Source organism: Pleuronectes platessa, chromosome 19 (assembly GCF_947347685.1).
Source record: "Pleuronectes platessa chromosome 19, fPlePla1.1, whole genome shotgun sequence".
NCBI classification, from domain to species: Eukaryota; Metazoa; Chordata; class Actinopteri; order Pleuronectiformes; family Pleuronectidae; genus Pleuronectes; species Pleuronectes platessa.
Genome location: NC_070644.1, coordinates 11,513,160 through 11,538,912, shown reverse-complemented (window position 1 = coordinate 11,538,912; position 25,753 = coordinate 11,513,160). Strand labels below are relative to the sequence as shown.

General features: G+C 42.1%; 1 protein-coding gene across 1 annotated transcript in view; it reads right to left on the bottom strand.

Annotated features, from left to right (window-relative positions):
- LOC128424966 (astrotactin-2-like) overlaps positions 1–20,220 on the bottom strand; it is a 245,322-nt gene extending 225,102 nt beyond the window's left edge. Inside the window, 1 exon segment of the mRNA XM_053411420.1 lies at positions 19,791–20,220. Coding sequence (XP_053267395.1) covers positions 19,791–20,220 — 430 coding nt within the window.
- Between the last annotated feature and the right edge of the window lie 5,533 nt (positions 20,221–25,753).

The window sequence follows — 25,753 nt, the reverse complement described above, 5'->3', positions numbered from 1 at the left end:
CGTCACATTGGCTGGGCTATCTACTTGATCTCGATCTACTTGATTTTTTAAATGCACTTGCCTGTAATTTGGGAAAACATTCAGCTCCCCCTGGATTCAGACACCGAAAAAAGCTGAATAATTATCAGGTTCAGGTCGGGCTCGGTTAGTTTTCTCTCGGTTTCGGATAGTAAATCCAGAACCAGGGCAAATCAGAGAGAATAAATCTGTCTTTTGCTTGAATGTCAGCATCACTCTGAATGGCCTGCCACTAAACCCTGATTGAGATTTGAATTTGACCGTTCAATAGTCGACAGAATATGAAAAGAAATTCAAAATTCCTTTTTTAATGACCTAATATGATCCGACAGATATCTGAAACATCCCGACATTAAACATATGACTAACTTGACAAATAAACCATGTCTTTGGTGTAAAAGACTCGCATGACTGTACATAGTCTCAATGGAATACATGTGAATCTCAAAAAATGAGCTTCAAGGCCGTGTGAGACGCAGTTATGGCAAGAAAATGCTCTTATTTGATTCAGGAATTTTCTCATTTGATTCTGAAATGTTCTCATTTGATTGGTCTCGATTTTTTTGGGGGCCGTTTCTCCTGATAATCTTGTTGTGGTTTTATTGCCAAGTGAAACACGAGCTGTTCTGTCAGAAGTGCTGACTTTCTGTTCGCTCCGTCTCTACACGGAAGGAGATCTCGAGTGCTGAAACTGCATCTGCTAAAGTGAGATAGAGAAGTCCTGTGTTCAAATGGTTTCAGACAGGACGGCTAAGCAGGGCTGGAATGAAATGTGTTGGCAGATCTGTCCGCTGCTAAATATACATGCGTCCAGTGTTTTTTGCAAGTGCCCATTTAAAAAGGGGCTATATAGATGTTGTTATGTTATGTAGCTATGATATTATCAGTTAAATTTGTTTGAAAAGCTTAAATTTGTTTTCGAACTGTATTTTTAATTAGGGAAAGGCCTTTGGAGCAAAAATAGTATATAATAGGCAGCAAATGCTCAACTGGGAGGTATCAAGATCTCAAGGTGGGGATAAAAAAGAGACATAAAATAAATATGTGTATAAGCTTTTGTTGGATCAGTGATCAATCATCATCTTTTTTTGAAAATTGGGCTTGTTAAGGAAGAAAGTCTTAAACTCCCACCGGCCATATGAAAAAAAAAAAAAAAAAAAACTCAGAGAATAATAAATGCTTCTTGTCCCTACTTGGACGAGGTCACCACTCCAGACCACTAAATTATGCAGCACCCCTGAAGCCATGTACAGCGTAAAAAGGGAAGCTGTTATATACACAAAAGCTGGCATTACAAATGTCTGTGTAGAAACTTGGCAGTCCCCTGCTTGGCACCAACCGCAGTCAAATATTAGGGCGGATCAGAGGGGCAAAAAATACGGACCTATTTTGTTTAATTGCTTTTTGAAACAAGACAATTAAGCGTAGAGGTAAGCAACACCCCTGCAAGGAACACTAGTGTTTTGGATTTTACAACCACTCAAAAACGGATACACTGAACAGTAACAGAGGTCATATTGTGACATAAGTGACGCTGCATCACTGATTACACTTTACACAATTAAAATTCAGCATATATCTATAATTGTGAGAAATTAGATTTCAGACACTAAAATAATCATCTTTGACCACTGTTATGTTTCAGCAGTGTTCATTTAAGTTCAACTTCAGACTACATGACTTTCATAGTCGTCGGGTCGTTGTGCAGCTCACACTAAACGACTTGCCAAGATTGTGAGTTCATACAACAGTGGATCAACCACTGCATCATCTTTCTCCATGATAAAGCCCCGACTGGTCAAAGCTTTATTAAAGAAACTGCAGATATAAGCAGAATGTCACATGCAGGATTTTTCTCCTGGTTCCGCCTCCTTATACTGCCTTTACCCCGTCCTACATTCTGATTGGCTGTAGTGGTCGCTGGTTTGTCTAGATATCACCCGGCTTCAGAAGACGCAACATGTGTGGGCTAGGCATATAAGAAAGTACTGGTGTGCATACACTTTTCCCGTCATTGTGGGGATTTGAATATTTCACACTCAGGAAAATTGTAGGCATTAAATATATTACACTTGAGAGTGAGATTAGATACATGCACGTGTGCTACAAATCCAATTAATGTCTCTGTAGTAAAAGCAGTTTCTGTAGGAGTGACTCGACTGTGGGTGTTCGCTTTTCAATGAAACCACAATGGATTGCAAAATGTACTTGAACATGTTTTGCTCAAGTACATAAAGGGTATTAGGACGGTTGCCTTGTTTCACCCCTGAAGGGATACCTTTTTCAACCATTTACTGTAAATTAACAAATGCAGGGCCCAGATCATTGTGTCCATTACATTACATTTAAAATAGCAAAGTTACTGCATCTTGGCAACCGTGCATGGGTATTGCGACAAGGTAACAAAGAAGGAAAATGCCTGTCACCCCGAGCTGAGAGGCGGCCCTGAGAATGTCTGATTACATAAGTCCACAGTAACAACGGCTTTGTGAGAAAAAAAATTATCCTAAGTGATGTTTTCACTATAGTATCATCTAAAATGTATTAATTATAGTTTCCTTTACTCTAAAATGGGCCCTTCAATTTATGTTTAAATACTTTATATTGACATCGGGAGTGGGTCCTCTCTACGGAAGACGCCATGTTTTTAACAGTAGCCCAAACTGGACAAACGAAACCTTTTGAGTTTTTATGAATACTGAACACAACCACAGGTTCTCCTTCATGTTTAGAAGTGGGAAGTGACGGGAGGGGTATTCAGCTGCAACATGCAACTTCACCACTAGATGTCACTAGATCCTACAAACTGAACCTTTAAATTCTAGGTTCATGATGTAGTTTACTTTTTGGATTGTGCGTCTTGAAAGTAGGGAGCTTTGCTTAACTCTAGAAACCCCAGTTCCCTTTAGCCCAGGACCCCCAAAGTCCCCTGAAACGCTCATGCAACCACCATGAGCCTTTTTAACCCTGGTGCAAACAATGAGCTGTGACTGTCACTTGAATGAAGCCCATTCAAATGATGTGGTATTAAACACAAGCCCACAACCTGCACTCTACCGTTTCTTGAAGTTGAATATAACAGATGGATGCTGATTTGTATTTTTACACTCCAACTTTGAAGGTACCACGTCCATCTATGGGAAGTTTGTAATCAGCTTCCAAAGGCCAAGTGGCTCAAGATAGTCAACAACAAACAATTTAAACACAGAAGATGTGCTGGGACTAAGAAAAGGTTAACAAGGTCTGGTTTGAAGCATAGAGACAAACCCCATGAGGCAGAGAAAGAGCAATTACACACCCACCATGCTAAACAAACAACAAGCGTAGCCTTATGTTTCCACGACACGAAATATGGATCGGAGAGGAGATATGAGAGCGACATTAAGCCTCAGTTAACTGCATCAGCACAATAGGGTGTCACTCCAACCTCTATTAACTGTTGTTTATTAAAACTGTGGCATGTCAACAGTTTAGTCGCAACGAGCAAGACATTTGTCAGACAAAACAAAGGCAGGAACAGAAATAGACTCAATAAGGAATAAAGGAGGTCTATTCTCCGGCGTTGTCTTCCTGTCAACCCCTAAAAGCCGAGGACATGATTGAAAGCCCCTCTTGTATATTCAGCCCTCTCCTCTCAGGAGGTTGTCTGAGTTCGCCGTCTAATGGCAAAACTTTGCGGAGCCCTTCGTAAAATCAGAAAAGGCAAAGCACCGTTCGCAGCTTGTCAAAGTATTTCCGAGCCGCAGTCCATTTTTACAAGCTTGTTGGACTTGAAGGGGTTAACGGTTTGCCATATCATGATCGTGACATAACGGCGGCTCTTCTCACCTCCGACGTCCAGAGGAAATATGGACATTCACGAGTGAGCTCTAATGGGCGGCTCTGCCTCGGTGACAGCTTATTACGGTAGCTTAGCCGATCCCCGTGGGAGGGATCCATAAAACCACGCAACACATCATTAAGAATCTGTCCGACCTAAGCAGGGATACGGCCTCACGACCAATCAAATGGCTTCTGCCAGTCAAGCAGGCTCAGCACCGGGAATGCAACCCAAGTTGTTCTAAATGGCACAGCGGCATAACGGAAAAACACTATTACTCATGGCTTTCAGACACTAACAGCATGCAGTGTTGTGTTAATGATTAAATATAAAACTTCTTGGATTTAATTAGTTTCCACATCCTCACTGTCTAAAAGTCAACAGATATTAAAGCAAGGCAGAGTGATGACGGCTGCTTCCAATCTTTCACTCAAGACCTTCGAAACAATCCCTCCTGGTTATTTTTGTGTTTGGGTGGTATCTCATTGTTAGCTCAGTACAACAGAAAGAGCACCATGTTTCCTTGTTTAGTCTGGGAGGCAGCACTATGGTGAAAGCACCAAAAAAAAAAATCAATACACAAAAAATATGTTTGTTTTGATCCCTGTATATTCGGTCGGCTTTCTTAATCCATGTAACCTTCAACAGTCAGGGGATCAATGGGTTGGAAACCAAGAGGCCCTGTTCAAATCCACTGGCAAATGCTAATAAGTAGTCAGAAGAAGCAATGTTTTCATGATGATACCAGGAAACGCTCCTGAGTTGCAGTTTAACATCCAGAGAAAACACATTGGCTCAAACTCAATTAGGTTAAGGAGGAGAGAGCCTGTCTGAAAGCAACCTCCGTCCATTAGGAGGCTGTAATAATGACATATAAATGCAATTAATATGACTGATGAGTGGCAACATCCTGACAATCATTTGCCTACTTCATCATAATTGTCAGTCTGGCAAATCCCATTAGATCGGTGGATGTAATCGTGAAAGCGCTCAGGGATAAATCTATCACCGGGTTGTCAGAGAGTTTATTAATGTTGAATATTCCGGCTGGCAACTATTGTCACCTTAACTTAAGTTTATCATTGACCTGATGTTTATATTAAAAGCGGTGCATATGACGGAAAATCTAACGTCTTCTGGGGATAAGGACCCACATTTTAGCATTTATATTACAAACAAACTCAGGTTCTGTCCTCAACCTTTGATATCAAAGCTTTATTAAAGAAACTGCAGATATAAGCAGAATGTCACATGGAGGATTTTTTTCCGTTAAGTCCCAATTTCTGATTTACTAAAAAAAGTTTATAAAGTTCACAAACACATAAAAAAACCCATACACAAAGACATAAGAAACCTTTTTAAAATCTATATTATTCAAATGAGTCTTTAAAACGTGCAAAGTAGCCTTGAAGTTAGAAACTAAACAAAACAACAACAAAAAAAAAATCCATACATTTGTGTCTTTGATTCGATTACGGCAGCGTAATCCTCCTCCGACCGCCATTGTTACAAGCCTAACTAAATGTTGATCGCTTTGCCATTTTGAATGGAGCCATTAATTCTGTTTGTTGAGCTGTCTCATTACAGAGTTAATAGTGCATTTGTCCTGATTGCGGTCATGTTACACAACAGTGATCACACCGTTGCACTAATGGGCGGAGGGCACAGAGCACACAAAGCAACATATAATGATCCCTTCGCCTCCCTCATAGCAAAATGTCTATTTTCTATTGCCTTAATTCCCATAATCTCGTCCATCTATTTTTGGAGACCGGACTAAATGTGTCGACTAGCGGCTGTTCCATTTATCACTTCTGTCATTTTTGACTTTGTCCCAGCGACAAAAGGCTGGAGTTTGTCAAGCGGAGAGGAGAACAGCCTTTTTTTGGAAAGTGTGAGCCTGCGCGTCACGAGTAAACCTGTGATATTTGACGGGTGACTCACTACAGACGAGTGTGCTTGTCAAGCTACCCTTGGCTCACCTTACGCTGTTCTGAGATCAGTTTCAAAACCTATTATTGCAACCAGGTAGACGTGTTGAAACTGTACTTTGACATCAGAGAAGTACTTCACAAGTGTCGAGAGGCGGCAAGTAAAGGAGCAGATTTACACCGAGATTTATCATCGCAAATCAAAGCTGTCTCACCGATCATCTCTGTCAACAAGTGTGAAATCTTTTATTTCCCCTTCTCTTTATCACTGCGTAGGTTCCTCTGCACAAGACCGGAGAAGTTTGAGACAATTTACTGTTATACAACTAGTCAGTAGGTTGTGTGCACAGTGAGTGGGTGAGTGTGTGGACAAGAGTAAGAGTGAGCGTTAACAGTATATCTGTATAGATTGTGCAATTTATTCCCAGTTTAGTAATCAGCGAAAGCTTCCACTTCAAGATCCACGTGAGGGAGATTTAGCTGACTTGGTCGTTCAGCTCCGCTGTTGTGTACATTGACTTTTGATATTTTCATTTATATTCAAGTATAATATGCTTATTTGATATTGTTGATTTTAAAGTATTTCTCTAAAACCAAAAGCAGGTTTTACGTGTATAATTTGTAAATGATGTGTAAATCAATTGACGGATACTTTGCTCTGTGTTCTGCTACGTGTACAGTAACTGGTTTTAACCTATAATCATATAGGCTGGGGCATTAATTACAATATCTACACACAATGTCATCAAGTTACAAGATCCCACAGTTGTGTCTTTGTTTCTCAGAATCTGTAAATCTATGAAGAAAAGAAATACACAGAGACACAAAGATGTATCCGTAAGGTTTGTATTGTACATCGTAACATTGAGCTAAAAGCCAAACAAATATTCATTTAACGGTTTTATTACTTCATCTAACTTAACTGAAATAACTTGTTCCAACAGTTTGGAGAGGAGGTAGAAAATTGACTCAATAACGATTAACCTTTCATTCTCTGACTCATTCGTTTGAACAGTGGAGACACTAAGAAGTGATTTCTTTATCACGTTGCATCCCTTGCTCGAACTGCAGCTCAGGTTCACGATTTAGCAAATGAGCTACAATTGTACAAATTGACACAATTCCATGCCCCTAGTTGCAAGTACGTAAAATAGAGTTTACAAAAAACATTTAGATAAGATTAGCTTTTCCTACTTGAATGAGAAGCAGGAAACTATCAGGGAAACTTGTGATTTACAGCAGAAATGAAGAAACGTTTACAGCCACAGCAAAAGCAGCTTCAGAATATTAGTTGTGCCCTCTGGCCGTGGGTATCAACAAAATCAAATCACACAGATATGTGGCTGCCTTCAGGGATCGTAAAGACACAGAGATGTAAACACATTTCAGGAAAAGAGCTGGTAGTGACACAACAGCCGCCCTCAATTTATTTTTATCAAAAAAGGAAACTGTAGTTATGTGCTTCTTAATGGTGACGAAGGGAACAGCAATCTTTTTTTTGTATTAATGATTAATCTGTTGATTTGTTCTTTGATAAATCCAATAAAATGTCAACAACATCAATGTTGGTGTTTAATTAGATGTAACGCCAGTCCTGTGAGTGCAGCTACAAACTATACGAGTATGAGCTTTATCCACTTGCCTGGGCAGACTCAAGTTAGCCCCCCCACAAACCCGCTGTGTTTCCCTTGAGATGACAACAGGTCCTCAGGGTGCCCCACTTTTTTTTTTGGAACCAGAACATAGCAGGAGTATAAACCCTGATCTGCCTCTAGAGGAGAAACCCCCAACCTTCCCACTGTAATCTTCATCTACATATTCACTCCTTTGGAGAGCAGCTACCGAGAATTGGCTCCAGACCTCGCTGTTTCTCTCCCGCTTTGCGTGAAGTGCGATTTATTTATTTAGATGAGGTGGCATTAACATTAAAGCCAGACATGCTGCATGTGCTTTTCAGACTCCCTTTGAATGTGTAAACCTGAGAAACAGATGGGAAGAAGATATGTCTACATGCCTATTCGTGTGAGCTATCAACACTTGTTTTAAGAGCACGAGGGTCTATGCACCACTGCATTATATTAAATGGTATCCGTGTAGGGTCTTAATCAAATAGCTTTTAATCTGTACAGCTCCACAAACAGTCTCACATTTCAACGACTGGTGCAGTGTTCGTTTGGAATGGGCCGTTTGCTCGGCCTGTGGTAATGCTGGGTGCAGACTGGAAAAAGTGACCTGCAGTGTTTGAGATGCAACGAGTGTAGACCGGCTGCCTGACTCAGTCTGCAGAACCTTGAACTGGAGAATCACTGGTTATTTTTTTCATCGTCCTGATAACCTGGTCCTTCCCGCTGAGCAGTGGTCACCTGTTTTTTCAATTTGTATTAATATCGGGCACATTGCATTGATTGGACCCTTGCCCATACCAAGTGGGGAAGCGATAAGATTAATGGTTCGCTATATACGCGAGACACAGACGGATATATCTGGGATCATTCGATAGATGATGACGGACCGAGGACTTTAATATGCTGAAAGATTTCACGGATAAACAAGTACAAAGCCGTCATAAAATAAAAGGGCTGAAAATCAATATGTGCCGATGGTTCATCTTGGCAATGCTCTCCGCTATAGTCTGAACTTCAGACTCATCGCCTACCAGTGACCTCGGGCAAGCAGGTTGTGTTACACTTCTGAGGGTAATTTGCTGTTAGATCAGAGCTAATTCAGAGTCAGACAAAATACCTGAAAAAAAAAAGAAAAGTGCCCAGTGTGCTGTGCCTCGGAGTGGAGGCGAGAGGGAAACAGCCGTGACATACCAATGAGCTTCGTCTGTAAAAGTACACAATGTGTGAGGCCTTATGTCCATTTTCCAACCCCAAGGCTAATCAGAAGTGTGTAGTTGGTCTGGATTCACCTCTTTTCATGTTCATGGATTGTGTATATATAAAAAAAATAAAGATTAAATGTGACCGAGTAATATCTTAAAAATGGTGGATAGAAAATGTGGAGTTCACGTAATGGATACATAATTATTTATAAAAGCTCACAGCCGAAAGCTTCATTCAACATGTACCAAGAATTGCACAGAATCTCCATGACCCTGTGCGGATGCTCGATAACAACAGCAATTCGGAGCCGAGAAACTTATGTTATAGAGATGCCGCTATAAAAGAACCCCCGTTAGCGAAACTACTGCTTTGTACGATCTTCTTTGTGGTCCTCACAAATTAGTTTCTTTGTAAAAATAAAAATCTGCCATTATCTTACAAAACACACAACGGTGGATCACAACATCCACATTACCTGAGGTCGTTCCTGATGTTTTGTTACAACTTACTGATTAGAGTAGGGGAAAAGTGTTTTGATGTCTAAAATCAATGGGCTAATATTATCCGGGGGGACAAACGGAGGGCGGGGGGAGAGAGAGAAGACTTATAAACATGTGTCCCTGTGCAGATAAAGCCAACTCCAGGAGGGACTCGGATAGATGTGCATGATGGAGCATTAAAAAAAAAAAAAGGGGGAAAAAATAGAGGGAAGCCATCAGTCGAGAGGAGATTAATGGTGCAAATTCTTTATCTGAAAGGAAATCTCGGGGCTGGTACGGCTTGGAGGGAATGCAAATAGGTGCGAACACACCAGCACAGATAAAAGGTTTAAAAAATCTTTTGTAGGAACCACAGGGATGTGACGGCGGCTGGCTGTGCGGAGCTGGCGCTCTTCCAAGGTGCAGAGCAAATTCTGTTGGGAATCAAATTTTATGGGTCTTAAACATCATTGTGATCAGCTTATGTGAACAATGAGTCTCCCTCTCCCCTTTCAAACACCGCACACTGCTTTTCATGTTTGCAAAAATAAGACCCTTATGCGATTTCAATAATTCCATTAACTAGGTTATAAGAGACCGTTTAACGACACTGCCAGGGCGATAATGAACTAATAGACAAAATTGGTTCGATGTAGAAAAGCTGTATTCTTCTGCAGGTAAAGATGACAAACGACGAAGAAAAACACATTTTTGTTGGAGCCGTATCTCAAGATGAAATGAGCCGAAACCCTGAAACTATTGAAACGCAGGGCACAGCCTTGTGTTAGCAGGGAAAATAAATAAATAAAAAAGAGCCCAAACAGAGCACACCCGGGCTTTCATGATCCGTGATCTGGAAATCCAACCCGTCAACCAGTAGGAGGACATTTACTGGCGACTCCCACTGAGCCATGTTGCAGGTAAACCATACATTCCACTTACAGTTTGATTCCGACTCAATTCCACCTTGTTCCTTGTCGATGTTGATTATAGCACAGCAGCGGGGGATGTGTTTTGCAGATTGCAATTTGAAGAACCCAACCGTGCACCACCTCGAATATTGAGTATGATTTTAAGCAAAGGAGCCTTGGTAACATTTGAAATCACCCACCCAAGCCAATGTATAATTGAAAAATATATGAAGGTTTAAAGATAAAATGCTTATCCTGGAAAGTGGGAAAAAAATGGTCAAATGAGGCTATGAAATGGAGAGAAACACTTTGCAGGCTATTTTTGGCCGATTACTTTCAATTCAGAAAAGATTGGATTGGTCTTTGTTGCACTTGCTGTTATTGGAGAGAAGTTAAAGCTAAAGAGAGAAAAGGCTTTGAAAGTAAATTGCTCGTGCCGATGACTGATCATTTGATATCCACTAAATTAATTATGCATGAAAAGCGTTAAAAGTTTTGCACGTCCATAAACGATCTACAAAGAATCCCAGCAGCTTTAAAAGAAGGACTCTGGCATTCGTCAAAACGCTCTCTTCTCATGTGTCACACAGAGAGCTGGCACGGAGCGGTCTGCAGCTGACTGGCAAGCCGAGGTATCGGCATCGGGTTGCAGCCTTTTCATTACAACTCTTGCAAGATAAGTCAGACCCTGCACACAACCGGGGGAGCTTTGCCCAGGCGGAGGAAACTCCACCTGCTCTTGAGCGGCATGATAGCCCTCGCATGAGGGTTGAAGGTTTCTGTGCAATACTGCAGCTTCCTAGCAGAATTTCAAACGTGAGCACATACACAGCAGCTCGAGAGGCAAACATCAGGGTCCACACACACGCACGCACGCACGCACGCACGCACGCACGCACGCACGCACGCACGCTGTGTTTCATTTAGATGCACAGTCAGTGGTGGACTTAATACTTCTCTATAATGTGTTCCTTCTTGTCTTTTATTAGTAGTGGTACATGTGTACCCTATGAAGGGGAAATTGTCAGTTAAATTATCATTGAAACACTAATGTCTCAGACTCTCCAGCTCCTGGGATCACATAGATGAAGAGAAACCAACACGTGAAGCTGGTGATTCTCAAAGGAAATAGTCAATGAAGGTCTATTTCTCTCCAGTTTGTTTTGACGCAGTTTCAACTGATGAGTTGAGCCACCCGGAAGGAAATCAAATTAAATCTTTTAATAAACTGATGTTTTCTCTGCTTCCAAATGTGCCAGTGTGAATGAGAAGTCAATGGAGAAAATTCCCAGGTAACCTTCTTTATCTATCAACTATTATTCCAATCCCCATTCACAAATTAACCTTCCCTAAATACACGTGGCATCAATGTTCGTTTGATACATTCTCAAATTCATCAGGATGGTGCACATAGGTATCGATCTGGCAAACTAAATAGAGAAATACCTGGAGAGAAAAAATATCACATTCTGATGGAAGCTGTGGAGAGAACAAAAAAAGATATACCCCCCCCCCCCTTCCCACAGACTGCTGAACTCAGCATGAACTCCACAGAACAAATCAAATCACACAAGCGAATGATAGAAATTGACTTTTAGAATACAGCCTCTATTTTTCTATTAAGGGTTAGATATGAAATCTAGTAAATCCAAATTACTTGTTGTCAGAAAGATGCAGACAGATGGCCGTTTGTTAATTAGCTACACAAACCAGATGAAAACCTGTAATTTTCTTGGCGTTTTTCTAAATTTGGGTTCAATGCGTTCAGTGTGTTTTTTGCCAGTTAACCTGCCCTTTCACTTCCTGTCTTCTAATCAATCAAACCGGAGCTTGGTTTTGAAAGGTAACGTTAGTTCCTCTTGCAGTAAACTACATTAGTTTGATGCAATTGCCATGTTGTGCACAGATGACGACCTCAAGTAGATGTTGGCAAACTCGAACTCAATACGTGAAATATTCAGCACGGCTACATATCACGCTCGCATTTAAAAGACACTGCGTGCAAGTTGATAGATCTCACCCCAAATCCCTGAGCACTAAATGCCTGGCTTGCATTATAAAACGTGTTTTACTAAGAGAGCAAATGCATTACACGGGTTTTGCCACATGGGGCCTTCTATTATGTGGAAGGGGACACACCAGAGGAGCCCAAGGAGCAAAAAAAGAGCAACTAAATGGAATTGCTTTTATAAATCAGTGTCACATTATAGATTCAGTGTACGGACTGGAAAGCCCCTCTACAGTACACAAGCAGAGACGTTAGGAATCTTTTGGGGATCCACTTGAAAAATTCCCTCTTGTTGGATACAACATCCAAACTGTGCTTTTCAGTCCATTCTATCCCAGCTTAACATATTAAGATGAGCTCTCTTGGAGTTGTAGCGTTACAGCCACATAAAGCTTGAGTGGGGCAAGGTAGATGGAGTATCGCAAGTACTGTGACATAGATCAAAACTCTTATGAGTAGCCGTTCATTTGAATGCTGATGCTTAAAACTACTGGTTTCATGAGATGAGACATGGTAATACTGGTGACAGCCCCGGCCTTATACTGACAGCTTTTAAAAGGCATAGAGGAGACGCCATGTAAAAGGAAATGGCAACATTAGCTACAATGCATTCGACAGCCAGCGTATTCAGCTCCGATTTCAGTTATCAGAATCAGCCATTAGGTTTCACATGAAATATACAAATGCATAAGTAGACCCAAACTTGTTTGATGCACAACACAACGGAGCACACACCTCATGTTTATGTATAAAAGGACGGACAAACACTTTATCAGGATATATACATATTTATGGTAAATCACCAAAGCGAATGCATCTTAGCTGACTCATTCAAAAAAAACACACAGTGTTGGCTCAATAAACAAAGAGGGGAAAAAGCAAAACCAAGAGCTATTGAATTTGCTATACACCCATTAGCCAAACATTATCTTTGATCTTCTTTGCCAATTAATAAAACAGTGGCAAATGTATTAACAATTGTGCACGTTGTTGCTTTGCATAAATCAGAAAAAGAGAGTCACGGAAAACCGAGCGTGTGCATTCATCAGGGGCATTTACATAAACTTCTTTGTTCGTCCCGTCAAAGACGAGCACAATGCGCCTCTCAGCAATGCTAATGATCAAATGATTATCTTGAGATCAGAGCTGTCGACCACTGCCACAAGGAAGGGGAAGTTTCCGCAAAGAAGAGCAACCAGCACGCCGACCACAATTCACTCAACCTTTCAAAAAGACATCACTTAGGTCCATCACCATTAAGCTAAATGAGCAGGAGTCTTCACTCTCTGCCCGACATATCACCTTCTCATCGGAGCTTTCCCCATTCAGTGAGGTGAAGCTCTCTTACAGAAGATTGTATGTTATTCTATAACACTGTTTTTAGACTACAATAAGATATGGCACTAGAATGCCTGTTATCGCCCCAGGGCCAGATGTAAACAAGAAGGTTTTAATTTTTTGGAATTTTCTGAATTATTCATAAATTGATCTAAAATCAAATGTTACCAAAAGGAACGAAGACATTTCCAGTTTGACTGCTTGGACACAGATGTTAACAGAAACTTGAATTAAGTGCAACACTTCCAAAAGCTTTGCCACCGGGGAGTCGACAATTCAAATCGAGCAATCTGGTTTTTCCTTCTGCAGCAACTTTACCACGGGTAGTTGCTGAGTGAGCCCTGTTTGCATTCCCACTGAGCTAATTGGTAAATTCCCACTATCTCATATCATCCTGTCCACTAGGTCGCCCTGTCTGCATGGTACATACTGGCCCAGTCCCAGGCTGAGACGAGTCAGCACACATTTACTCTCAGGGCTAACTTGGTTTGTTAAACGTCACATGTCTGTCCCTGACTGGCAGTTAAAAGAAACATTGCTTGACAGTGTATGAGAAAAAAAAAATCCATTATTGGTATTGAACAGCCGAATATGATTGATAGCATCCATATACAGTAAGGAGGCGTCACTGACCTGAATGAAACTGATGAGTAATTCACCCTTCAAAGATTTAAGACCAAATTAATAACTATGAGAAATAATAATACAAAAACCAGCCACAGAACTCACACCACGGATGGGACCGCACGTGGGACAGATTCATTTTGAAAGACGGCCTCCTGTAGGTCTATTATAGGAGGTCAAATGATAGTGAACAGGCCATTTGATGAACTGCACAGGCTCCATCGTGGATCTCAGCTGCGATGGTCTCTTTAAAGCACCCGCAATACATCAGCTGGATAGGATTGTTTATGGTACTCCCAAGAAAACTCACAAAATCTCATGCAGCAGGACGACTCCCACCTCCATCTCAGCTCTCCACACCATGTAATAACTCCCACGCCCCCCCCCCCCCCCCCCCCCCCGACGACCTTTGGCCCCCCTCTTCATTGCTTGTCCTGCAGTGCTAAGCTCGGCCCCTTGACATTAGACGGAGATGCTGCACGGTGTGTACATGCTCTGTGCCACAGGGAACAGAGTGCTCCGGTACAAGAGTTTTTTTTCTCCACTTTACCACTGTTGCCTTTAATCTCCCATCTCTAAGCGAGCATGGGTTTGCTGTAACTCCTACTTAGAAAGATACAGCAGGGCAGAGAGGGGGGAGAGAGAGAGAGAGGAAAAGGCCGGTTGATGTGCGAGAGCTTTACAAGATGCGCACAAAACTAAGAATAGGATGCTGTGGAAAAATCAGCAGCATGACAATTTTGTGCGATACAAAAGGACAGAGGTGATAAATGACGTGGGGCCATTTGAATGGGTTCGACCCCTGCGTTAAGTGCCTGAATGTTTTCAAAAAGGTGGACTCCTAATGAGGTGTTTACCGAGTCAGCCATGTTGCTAAACGTATCGATTTCCACCCAGTCCCGCGTCACTTAAAATGAGCAAAGGAAATTATCTTGTGTGACAAAGCGTAGCAGCGTAGAACCCGCTCTCCAGAAAGTGTGATGCTCAAAACATGCACTGCAAACACTGTCTTGCAATTTGCAAGGTAAAACCACGTTAAAGTGCAAGCGCCGAAACTCCAAAGTTAAACACTTAATTCCTCGAATATAATCACAAAACCTTTTTCCAACATGCACGCACACAAACAACAATAAAACATCAGCAAATCCAATGCACATCACCAAAGTCAGGTGTAGGTGGAGAAAAGAACAGGAGAAAATGAAATATGGAGGTGGCGAGGGAGGGAAGGGAAGAAGCTCGGTTTGTTTCCTCTGCTCATCCATTCTCCATGCGACACATGTAGTAATAAATCAAACCTGAGCGGACAGGCCACACTGGGAAGGGGGACTCGCTGTCCTTCCCCCCCCCTTCTCTAACCTCTGACGTCTGTTCAACAAGACTAGGTCAAAACATGAATGGCTGAATGATCAATGTGTACAAATTGAAGACACATGAAGAGCTGTGATATTAGATGTCACTTTACAAAAGGGGGAATCCTTCAAAGCCGAAAAAACGTTAAAATGGTTTGTGCAGGATGAGGACAGAAAGAATTAAAAAGGAGCGGTGTAACCTAATCTCTGCTAGGTACACTAGTATATCATAAGGTAGGGGATTCTTAAAGTATGATCATTGATTGTAAAAATGTATAGTTCCTAAATTCCTATCACTATTTAGCTCGATGAACGAAAACATTAATTGGCATGTTTTTCGGTTTCAATCGTTACACAAACGAAGGCGTATGAAATACAACCTGAGCCATTTGCAGGCTGCTGCTCTGCTCAAGCCCTTGTTTAATAATCACAACATTGTCTAAAAGAGATCAGCATGTACAGTACACAAGATAAAGACAGTTGCTCTGCTTTCCACTTTTACATGTAAAATGATCCCTCACAGAGAAAGCTAGAACCTAAGTCATGACCATGTCAGCTGTGCCACAGAGAGGTGTCCCTGCTGATGGAAAGTCGAACCTCAAGCTAACTTATATCTGGCGACTCTCTTCCACAGAAAATAATTTAAATGTATCCAAAATGTAGCTTTTTTTGGCCCATCTGTTATTTTTGGAAAAATTGCGTCAGGTCTGTCAACATTCCCTTGATGAGGTTATAACAGTTGGCACCAACTCTTTTTGAATGATCAACAGCCAGTGGGGAAGCTCCACCACTCAGCCGGCCAAGCATTGATCAGTCAGGCAAAAGGAATTTGCCAAACCAATTTTTTTACTTCCTTCCCGAGTCAGTCAGCAACAGACATTCACATTAACAGGGCCGCACCCACTGTCGCACTCCAGCCAAATGCAATCGGACATCTGACAGTATCGTAAAATGAGACACGAGACTATATGCTCATTATGGTCTGGACGACAGTCGGCTAATAAAGCTGGGGCCCTGGTATTTTCAAATCACTGTGGTGTGATTTCCCCTCCTTTTATAAATAGTGGGTGAACGTAGTTATCAAAAAGGAGAGAGACATAGATCTCTGTGAAAGGACCTGAAGCCTGGTTTGTAACTCTACAGGTCGGTCGAGGGCAGCTCAGCGTTAAACACCGACTGATGACTCACCGGTGGTACGCGTCAAAGCAAAGCAGAGAGCAAATATAGAAAGAAATGGGAATGTGTTAATCTGCTGCTGAAAAAAAAAAAGAGCCAATTGAATTATTCTCAGCATGAAAAGGTCAAAATATCCTTCACTAAATAAAGAGGGGGGGGGGGGGAGAGAGAGAAGCGGGTTCCTTCAGTGTAATGAGACTCTGGCAGCTTTGGGCCAATTTAGCTTTGTATACGGTTTTTACTTATGCAACTATTGCGGGGAGCAGCTGATGTGTTGTTTAAGCCATTTATCTTTTTCTGTCACTGTGAAGCCATTTTTAGACATGAACTCTGGCTTGCCTTTTCACATATGAGGAGAGCAGCAGGAGACTCTCTGGGTCAGACACATTCAAAACAACAGGAAAATATCAAAACAGCACGGCGAAGGGTCGACCTCAGGAGTTTCACATTCCGCTGCAGAAATCAGGTTTATCTCGACAGCATTTCGACACCAGCATTGTCACGCTATATCGTTTATATTATTTATTTTTAGTCGTTTCCCTGCTGTATTCTCACTGGGACATTTTTCAGTCACTTTACTTGGGCACTGGCAGGTTCAAGAAAATGTTGGGAGCAACTGACTTGGTCTTCTAGTTCACAGACCCTTCATAGCCCCTTTGGTTAAATCTCAGAAATGTCTGGACTTCTGTGCATGTCTTAAAAACAGCTGCTTTCTGAAAGGTTCATAAAATGGACATTCAAATAACAGAACAGGATAATGTTGGGGGACTGCCTTGATACTATACGGTCTACATACCATACAGCCACTATACAGACACTGTTTAGTGGATTAAAAGATCAAAACTTAAATTTAAACAAATAGAAAATGACTACACTCCATCTGTTTGTGTTTAGAAAAGGCTTAAGATTCCTGCAGCATCCGAATTCTAATAGGAAAGAGAAAAAACGACAGGGAGGAATATTGATGCAGCAAATGAAAGTCTGATGATAAAATTCACTGTGTGTGTAATTCAGCTTGTTCATTTGGTTCTACTAAATCAACAACACAGAGTGTATTTACGAGGCCGGGTGCCACATTTCATTTGACAAGAAGAACTCTGCAACTAATTCTTCCCCCCCCTCAAGAAATAAAAAGCTTTGAGGATGACCTAATTGATTGTGATGTTGAGTACCGAACACAACAAAAGCAAAAGGTGACATCAAAAGTCCAGAGTTTGAAACCGCCAATCTGAAATCTTCTATCACATCACAGGACGAGCAAACAGCCAAACCCTAACATATCAGAGTGTTTACATCACCATTTGCTTCTGGTGCATGGTTGTCATGACACAAATCCAGCAATATCAACATGCCATGAAAAAAATTTGCTAGAAAAAAAAAACAATAGGCATTTTGTTTGATTTGATAATGACCAAAAAAAAAAGACATGACTGCAAAGAGGACAGAAGGCAGCGTATGACAGGAAGCATAAGGAAGGAAAGGCACAGGGTTGTTTTGGTTCATAGTGGTAACTCATATTTGATATCACTAATTTCCCATTCGTAATGGAAAGAGTCACTACTATACCCTTATACTCAAGGGATTATTTAGTTTCACAATGTGGTCAGTTGCACGAACCAGCGTGGCTGCAATCCTCTCAAGGACTGAATGAATACAGCATTTGTGGCGAGGAACATTTTCCATTAAGCCGCCATCAATGTCAAACTTGTCTTCGATTCAGCTAAAATGTGTTAAAAAGCCTTTTTTCAAAAGCCAATGTAAGTGTAAGGAGTTCCAGGGTCACCTCGGTTAATGTTGCTTCATCATGTCATTTCAAAACGATTTGGTATCTCAACCTGTGTTTCCGAGAGAATGAAAGAGCACACATCATGCTGCTGATGTTTATTGCACACGTGGAACCATTAAAGCCCCTTTTCCCTCATCCTCCCTCCGCAGCGGGCAGTCGCGCACTCGAAGGGTGAAGCAGCAAATTTGCTAGCTTGCTGACTGGGAGGACAGAGAGGCCTTTCTCACCAGTCAACGGCTGTCCTTAATGAGAATAGAAAGTGATTTACTAGCTTAATGCTCCGGCCCCTCCGCCTGTCTGCCTGTCCGCCTTCGCCTCAACGCAGCCAGTCGAGTTGGCACTATCCATACAGGGGATGGAATTAAGACCAGGGAATGCAGGGAAAGAAGAAGGAAGAAGAAAATTGAAGTAATGGGGCATTATCGCGGATTTTCTCCACTCCCTCACGTCACTAACCTCCAACAAGTCTTCTATACAGGTATTCTATCACACTGAGCCAACAGAGTTAAACACCCGAACCGACTGGGGGGGGACTTGAAAACACACGGCACTTTTGCTATCACGCGTGGCTTAATGCATTCAACAAATAAAAGCGTGTGCCGCACACCGTCTGCACAGTCGGAGAAACGGTTGCTTGGCTCACACATCAAAGGGGGCACATCGCTCCATGTAAGCAAGCTCCCTTCAGGCATAGTCTGCTCCTCTTACAAATTTCCCCTTTCTGGCTGTGGTGAAGGCGGAGTGATGCTATTCCCTGGATCTTTTTTTTTTTTTAAAGCGGCTTTCTCAGAGAAACTTCAAATGACCTGTCAGATACAAGTGTTGTGCCTTTATGATGCACTTGGGCACGTGTGACTAAACACGCACACAAGGAAGGAACAAGGGAGAAAAGAAACAGGAGGATGGTTTGTTTTACTCAAAAGCTGCCGCGGCCGAGTGTTGAAAGCGTTGGCAAACTCCAGACGACTATTTCATCCGGTGAAAGTTATAATACCACCAGCGAGGCATCAATACAGTGAGAATAAATTGCCAATTTCATGCCCATCTTTGCAGGGGCCAAATGCATTCCTTGATTGGAGCACCGGTCTTACTGTGTGCATGAAATTTTAAGCTATAATCACATTAAACCACAAAATAGGAAAAAGCAGACAGGAGGGTAAGTGAGGAGAGGGAGAGAGGGAGAGAGGGAGAGAGAGAGAGAGAGAGAGGGGGGGGGGGGGGGGAAATGTCAATTAAACACGAGTGCTGCCTAGTTCAGAGCAGCAGTGTTTCCAATAGAAACTACTGCAAATAGAACCCTGCATTGACATGTTGGGTTGTTGGAGTCATGCAGGCTGGACGTTAGAGCCGGGGGACAGGTGATCGCACACGCACCGAGGCGCATGGAGGCAGGGTTCGGGGAATGGAACGCGTCCAGCCCGTGTGGAGTGCACCTGGTTCCCCTCTGTGCACAAACGTGCAGCTCGGTGGACCGGCTCTCAACATGGAGGAGGGGGAGGCACGGTGCCATCGCAGGTCTTACCGAGTGTGAAGTAGGGGAGAGCTGTGTTGTCAAGATCATCCATTACGGAGATTCGCCCAGGTAGGTCCGTCCTAACGAATAACAGGAGCCGGGACTCCCCCCCTCCTCCCGATGCGCCCGCTCCTCCTCCTCCAGTTCCTCCTCCGCCAACTCCGCCGCCCGCGGCACCACCTGCTCCGGCGGCGCCCCCTCCTCCGGCCACGCTCCCCGAGGCTCCGCCGGTGAAGCTGAACTCGTTCTCCCGGAGCACGGGCAGGGTCGACACGGTGACGGTCTTCACCTCACACGGCGCCTCCGCGTCGCTCTCCTTCGTCGCCCTCTCGTCGTCGGGCGCCGCGCCGCCTCTGGTCCCCAGGACGGACGCGGCGGCCGCTAGTAAGAGCACCGCGGGGAGAAGGGCGCCGAGGTGCGGCTGCACTGTCCTCGCCATCCCGCTCCGTGTGTGTGGTTCCCTCGCTTTGAGCGGGGCTCATACAGCGTCCGTTCACTTAGAGTTGAGTCGCTGCGAAGGAGTCGCGTCCGTCCAGGAGGCGGCAGCACAGGTGTAGTGAGGATGACATCTCTCGGCTCCGCGCGCACATCCATCCGTGTTCACACCGCGGGACCACACTCGATCAGCACGTGCTTCCCTTTTAAACACGGATGTGAGGTGGAGTCAGCGTGTTGGGTTGTTATCTCCCCCTCTAGTGTGGCTGCGAACACGTGTGCCTCCTTAAATGTGTGTTTGTGGTGTGACAATGTAGATCACAGCTTTTGGACATTTTATCATTCCTATAATTGTGTAAAGAAATAAAACAATTGCCTTCATTTAAGTTGATGAAAACTACTAGAACGGTGCACACCTTCACCAGTCCCTGAATAAACCCCATATATATAACAACAAACAGAAAAGTACAAAGGTAGTATCCTGACAATCATGAATCATGTAAAAACTTGTAGATCTGTTTTTAGTTGTTTATATCGAGATCCACTATATTCACACGTTTTCTAGAAGTTTATGAACATCCCCAATCCTAATGGGTTGTTCCCTGGTTGTCGCCCACCCCTGCACCTAGTTTGGTGATTTTTTTTACATAATCCTGCTCACAAAACAAACACGAAGAAGTTGACCCACAATATGTAGCGGTATTTTTGCCAGACAGATAATAATTCCATAAATAATCAATGTTTATGTTGTTCACAACTTCACCTCCTGCTCCGTTGTGTTTCTCTCCCAGAGCTCTCGATCACATCACATATTGAGTAGAGTACGAAGTGTTAAGGTATCTCACAACACTATAACTGAAAGTTATGCATTTAATATGTACTTGAGTAAAGTATTGAAAGTACAAAAGAACTCAGAGCAAAATAATTACTGATGGTGCACCGGCTTGTTGAGATGTTGAAACATTAATGCATCTTTTGCTTTAATGCAGCTGGTGAACCGTGGGGCTAATGTAGGCTACTCCTGGGTCATTTAATCATCATAATGTATTTGTTGGTCATACATTGCATCAATAATCTAAATATGTAAAGTAAGTTAAGCTATAAAGCAAATGTATTGAGTTATAAAGTGCATTGTTTGCATCTGAAAGAGTGGAGTTGAAGTAGCAACATAAGAAAGTAGCTCAAAACTGCACTTAAGCTCAGTACCTGAGTAGATGCACTCTCTTATTGTCCACCACTGCACGTGGTCCTGTCAGCGGATGGAGAGTCCCTGTTGTGATGGAATAGTAGTTTTTTCGTATTTCCATTATTTTCTGTGCACTTGGTGATTGCCCTCGAATTTTATAAATGAGACATCGGGTCGTCGCCTTGTAATGAACTCAGGGAGTTTCATTCTTCCGTAGATCTTCTGTTAAAATAGATCGTTTCCAGCTTTGGTAACAAAAAAGTTCAATTTAGTTCCACTTCCACCTAAAGTGCAGTTTCACCTGAGAGAGCCCAGTTCAGTAAAAAGAACATTCAGTTAAATTTTACTGGAAAATCCAGGTGTGTTGAAAAGAAATAAAAATACTGTTAAAATACAAACCTCGCAGAAAAAATTGAATTAGAAATGATAGGTTACACAGATAAGGTTTTAGATAAAGGAACATTTATTATAGGGAGCTCATTACATTGGGGTCTGCATGATTTATTCTTAAAAAAAAATCTGTAGTAATTGACAAGTTACTACAGGTGGCGGCTGTGGCTGACGGGTAGAGTGGTCGTCCTCCAACGTGAAGGTCGGCAGTTCGATCCCCAGTTTGACCCATCTGCAATGCCGAAGTGTCCTTGGGCAAGATGCTGAACCCCGAATTGCCCCTCACAGAATAAGTGCTGAGAATAGATGCACTTTATGAATGTGTGTGTCGGAATGGGTGAATGTAAAACTGTACTGTAAAGAACTTTGAGTGGTCATCAAGACTAGAAAAGTGCTATATAAATACAAAACCATTAAACAATACCATTAACAAGTTAATGGATAAGGGAGGCTCAACCTCAATTTGGGGCGGCTGCGGCTGAGGGGTAGAGTGGTCGTCCTCCAACCTGATGCGCGGCAGTTCGATCCCCAGTCTTCCCCATCTGCAATGCCGAAGTGTCCTTGGGCAAGATGCTGAACCCCCGAATTGCCCCTCATAGAACAACAAATTGCTGCTAATAGATGCACAGTATGAATGTGTGTGTGAATGGGTGATTGTAAAACTGTACTGTAAAGAGCTTTGAGTGGTCATCAAGACTAGAAAAGTGCTATATAAATGCAAAACCATTTACCATTACCTTGGTCCAAGCCCTCAGAGTTAAGCTTTTTGAGATAAAGAACTGAATTCAATCACATCGGATACCACATGCTCAGTCAATGGAACTACAACAGTTGAAAATATACTGTCCTTAATCCTTCAGTGACCCTGTACGACATTAAGTTCACATGTATCCACTTATTTTATATACTATTGAATTGTTTTTACATATTCAATTTCCATGTAACTTTATTACATAAGTTCAATGTAAATTGTGTCCTTTTTGTTTTCTATCATGTAGAGTTAATTGGAATAAATCAATAACTTGAGAGTGATTTGATTAAATAGAATCAAACATATACAAAAAATTTGTGTTTAATGTATATATGTATGTATGTATAAGTTTGCATATTTATCAAATCACTCAAGTCGGGTGATTTATTCATTGACTCTAAAACTGTATTTAAAATTGACACCACAGAAATAATTGTAACCTTTTTTATTCACTAGCAGAAAAAAATATCTGCATGAAAATACGTAATTAATGCGCACACACTCTAGAATAGAGCTGTCAATTAAAATCTGATGAGAGCAGGCAAAAGTATTCATCAGATATTAAGTAATTTAATATTGTCTTTCCAAGATCTTCCTGGTCCGTCTCACGACACACCACTTTGGTTTTTCCTCCTCCAGTGGGAGCAGCTCCGTCATTTCCCTTTGGGTAAAGACTTGTGGGACAGCAGTGTCAACAAAAAGAGAAGAAATTACGCAAATTTGTACACTTCTTTGTGAATAGTTACTTTTTTCTATAATTTACTCGCTGTAAACATACCACTCACTTAAATCATACAAAAAATTAAAATGGAAAAGGGACATGGTGCCAGCTTCTCCCTCTCTGCCTCTCTCCATGGTGCTGAAATATTAAACCACACACATTCTCACCGTGTGTTTTCTCTCTCCATGGTGCTGAAACACGCAGTCACGGATCTGTCCCGGTCCTTGCACTTACAGTCCTGAGTGCTTGTAGGTGCACGTCCATAGACCACCTTGTAGGCAGGCACATGTGATTTACTTCAAAAAAGGTCTATGCAGTTGTACTTTTCCAGGATACAAGTGAGCCGTGTCCCTTCCGTGTATTTTGTGGATACTTGTGCAGTCCTTGACCTAAATCTACTGTATGGGTGACTGAATGTGCCTTTTTCTCCCACGCCATTTTGAAAACATACAGCAGTTCTATAAGTTCTACAAATGACCACATCTAGCAGTAGGAGTCGCAGTAGTTACCAAGTACGAAAACCCCCCAAAATGCACTCAGTTTAAAATGTCAACGCTTTTCTTTCTGAGATTTAAACTGGCACATGCAGAAAGGCCCACACCATATCACATGTATCAGATGCAGCCCAGTCATAAATTATCAAACATAGGTTTTACTGAGTCATGCATACATAACACTTTGAGGTAAATCATTCTGTGGTGAGGGGCAGTGACTTTGGGTCATCTTATCCAGCTATGTATTTTCATTGGACAACAATACAATGTCATGCATGCTCATTTCAACTGTGTGGGTTGGTCACGTCAGCCAGTCCGTCAGTAAGACACATCCACTCTTGGGCGTGGGCTGTCTCTTTACGCAACCCACAACTGATGAGGACTTACCCTAAAACTGATGTGAAGCAGTCGTCAGAGCTATTGGATTTTGTATCCAATAATTCAAGAATATTTCTCCTGAGATAATGAAATAATGTACATTGAAATGTTGTTTTTGTATAAACAAAAAACAATCCAATGTTTTTTTCTCCCAATGCACAGGAAAAAAGGTAAACTATATCGGCAAGACCACAATAATAACAACTTTTAGTGAATTTCTAGGAGCGAAAACATGAAAGCGACCCTATTCATAACACATAAAGCTTCTTCCAACACACCGCCTCGTAACTAGTATTGTGCACCCACTTTATTTGCGAAGTGAGACAGCATTATTCCCCCTCCTACTCTCATTATATGTGCAGTGCATCCCATAATCCACACGCCGCGGGTAAATAAATCCGAGTCAACAAAAGTGGCCACAGAGCACTTTCCGCCCGGTGACAGCTGATCCAGCAATGCAACCATCATAAGTCACTCTGCGTCTGATGACTCCGAGACGAGCCTCCTCTGTCCCACTGCCTTCCTGTCTCGTCCTCTCGCATCTCCTCAGCCCATTTCAACAGAGACCGTCAGAGGAACACGGAGGAGATTAAAGGCGGGGACGTGGGATAAGCAAAGACTGCAATGAAGACAAACGAGTTAAAGCCTGTGTGTATTTAGTTGCTAACCAAGGCTCGCTCGCTCTCCCTCTCCATGGTGCTGAAACACTCAAACAGTGTGTCTGTTTTTCCTGTTTAAACCGACCCCTCATTCCAAAAGCCCACAATGTTCAGGGCAAATTCAATTCTGTATTTTCTTGTTTCATTGTTTCTTCTCCGAAATCCAGCATTTAGAATATCACCTAGGGCAATTTTGCGCAACACACCACTGTAATTATTATATTTTTTTGTGTGTCTGTGTGTGTGTGTGTGTGTGTGTGTGTATACAGACTCACAGCAACACTTTAGTATCCATGTGGTTTTCTCTAGCCACTCCACAGCATTTCCATCATAGGGCTTCTGTCAGTGAATGCACCAAAATTCAATGACGCATTGATTTCCATTTTCAACCTTTAGTATCTTAATTGCCTCCTTATATAACAGAAACAATGAAGTTACATCAATTTAACATGATTCTAAAAACTTTATTGGCAGAGATGAAGTGAATGGACCCGTTTAAATAGCATCCTGTTTGAATATATGATATTTTTCTATTCCCTTTAAAAATAAAGGCAAAATTATAACTGAAAACTTTATCTTACTTCCTGCTCTAAGGTGGCTCGCCCGCAGTCGCACTCAATTTAACATTTTGTGTAATTCTACTTTGGTTTCTAATAGTTAAAAGAAAAATATATATAAATATTTATATTTATATAACAATCTTGCTAATGACATCTAATGTAAACAGTTAGAAGTTACCAGGTGTCCTTAAATGTCGCCTCGGTGACTCCAGTACCTCATCATTACTTTGAACATCAAACGTCCAAGGGAACTCACACATGCACCCCGCCCCCCGCCCCCCCCCCCCTGCCCCCCCCCTGCCCCCTACAGTGATTCACATTTGGCCGATTTCTCCCTTTGCCCTGTCTGTGTTAATTTGACATTTTAGTCATTCTGTCATAATGATTTCCTGATGGAA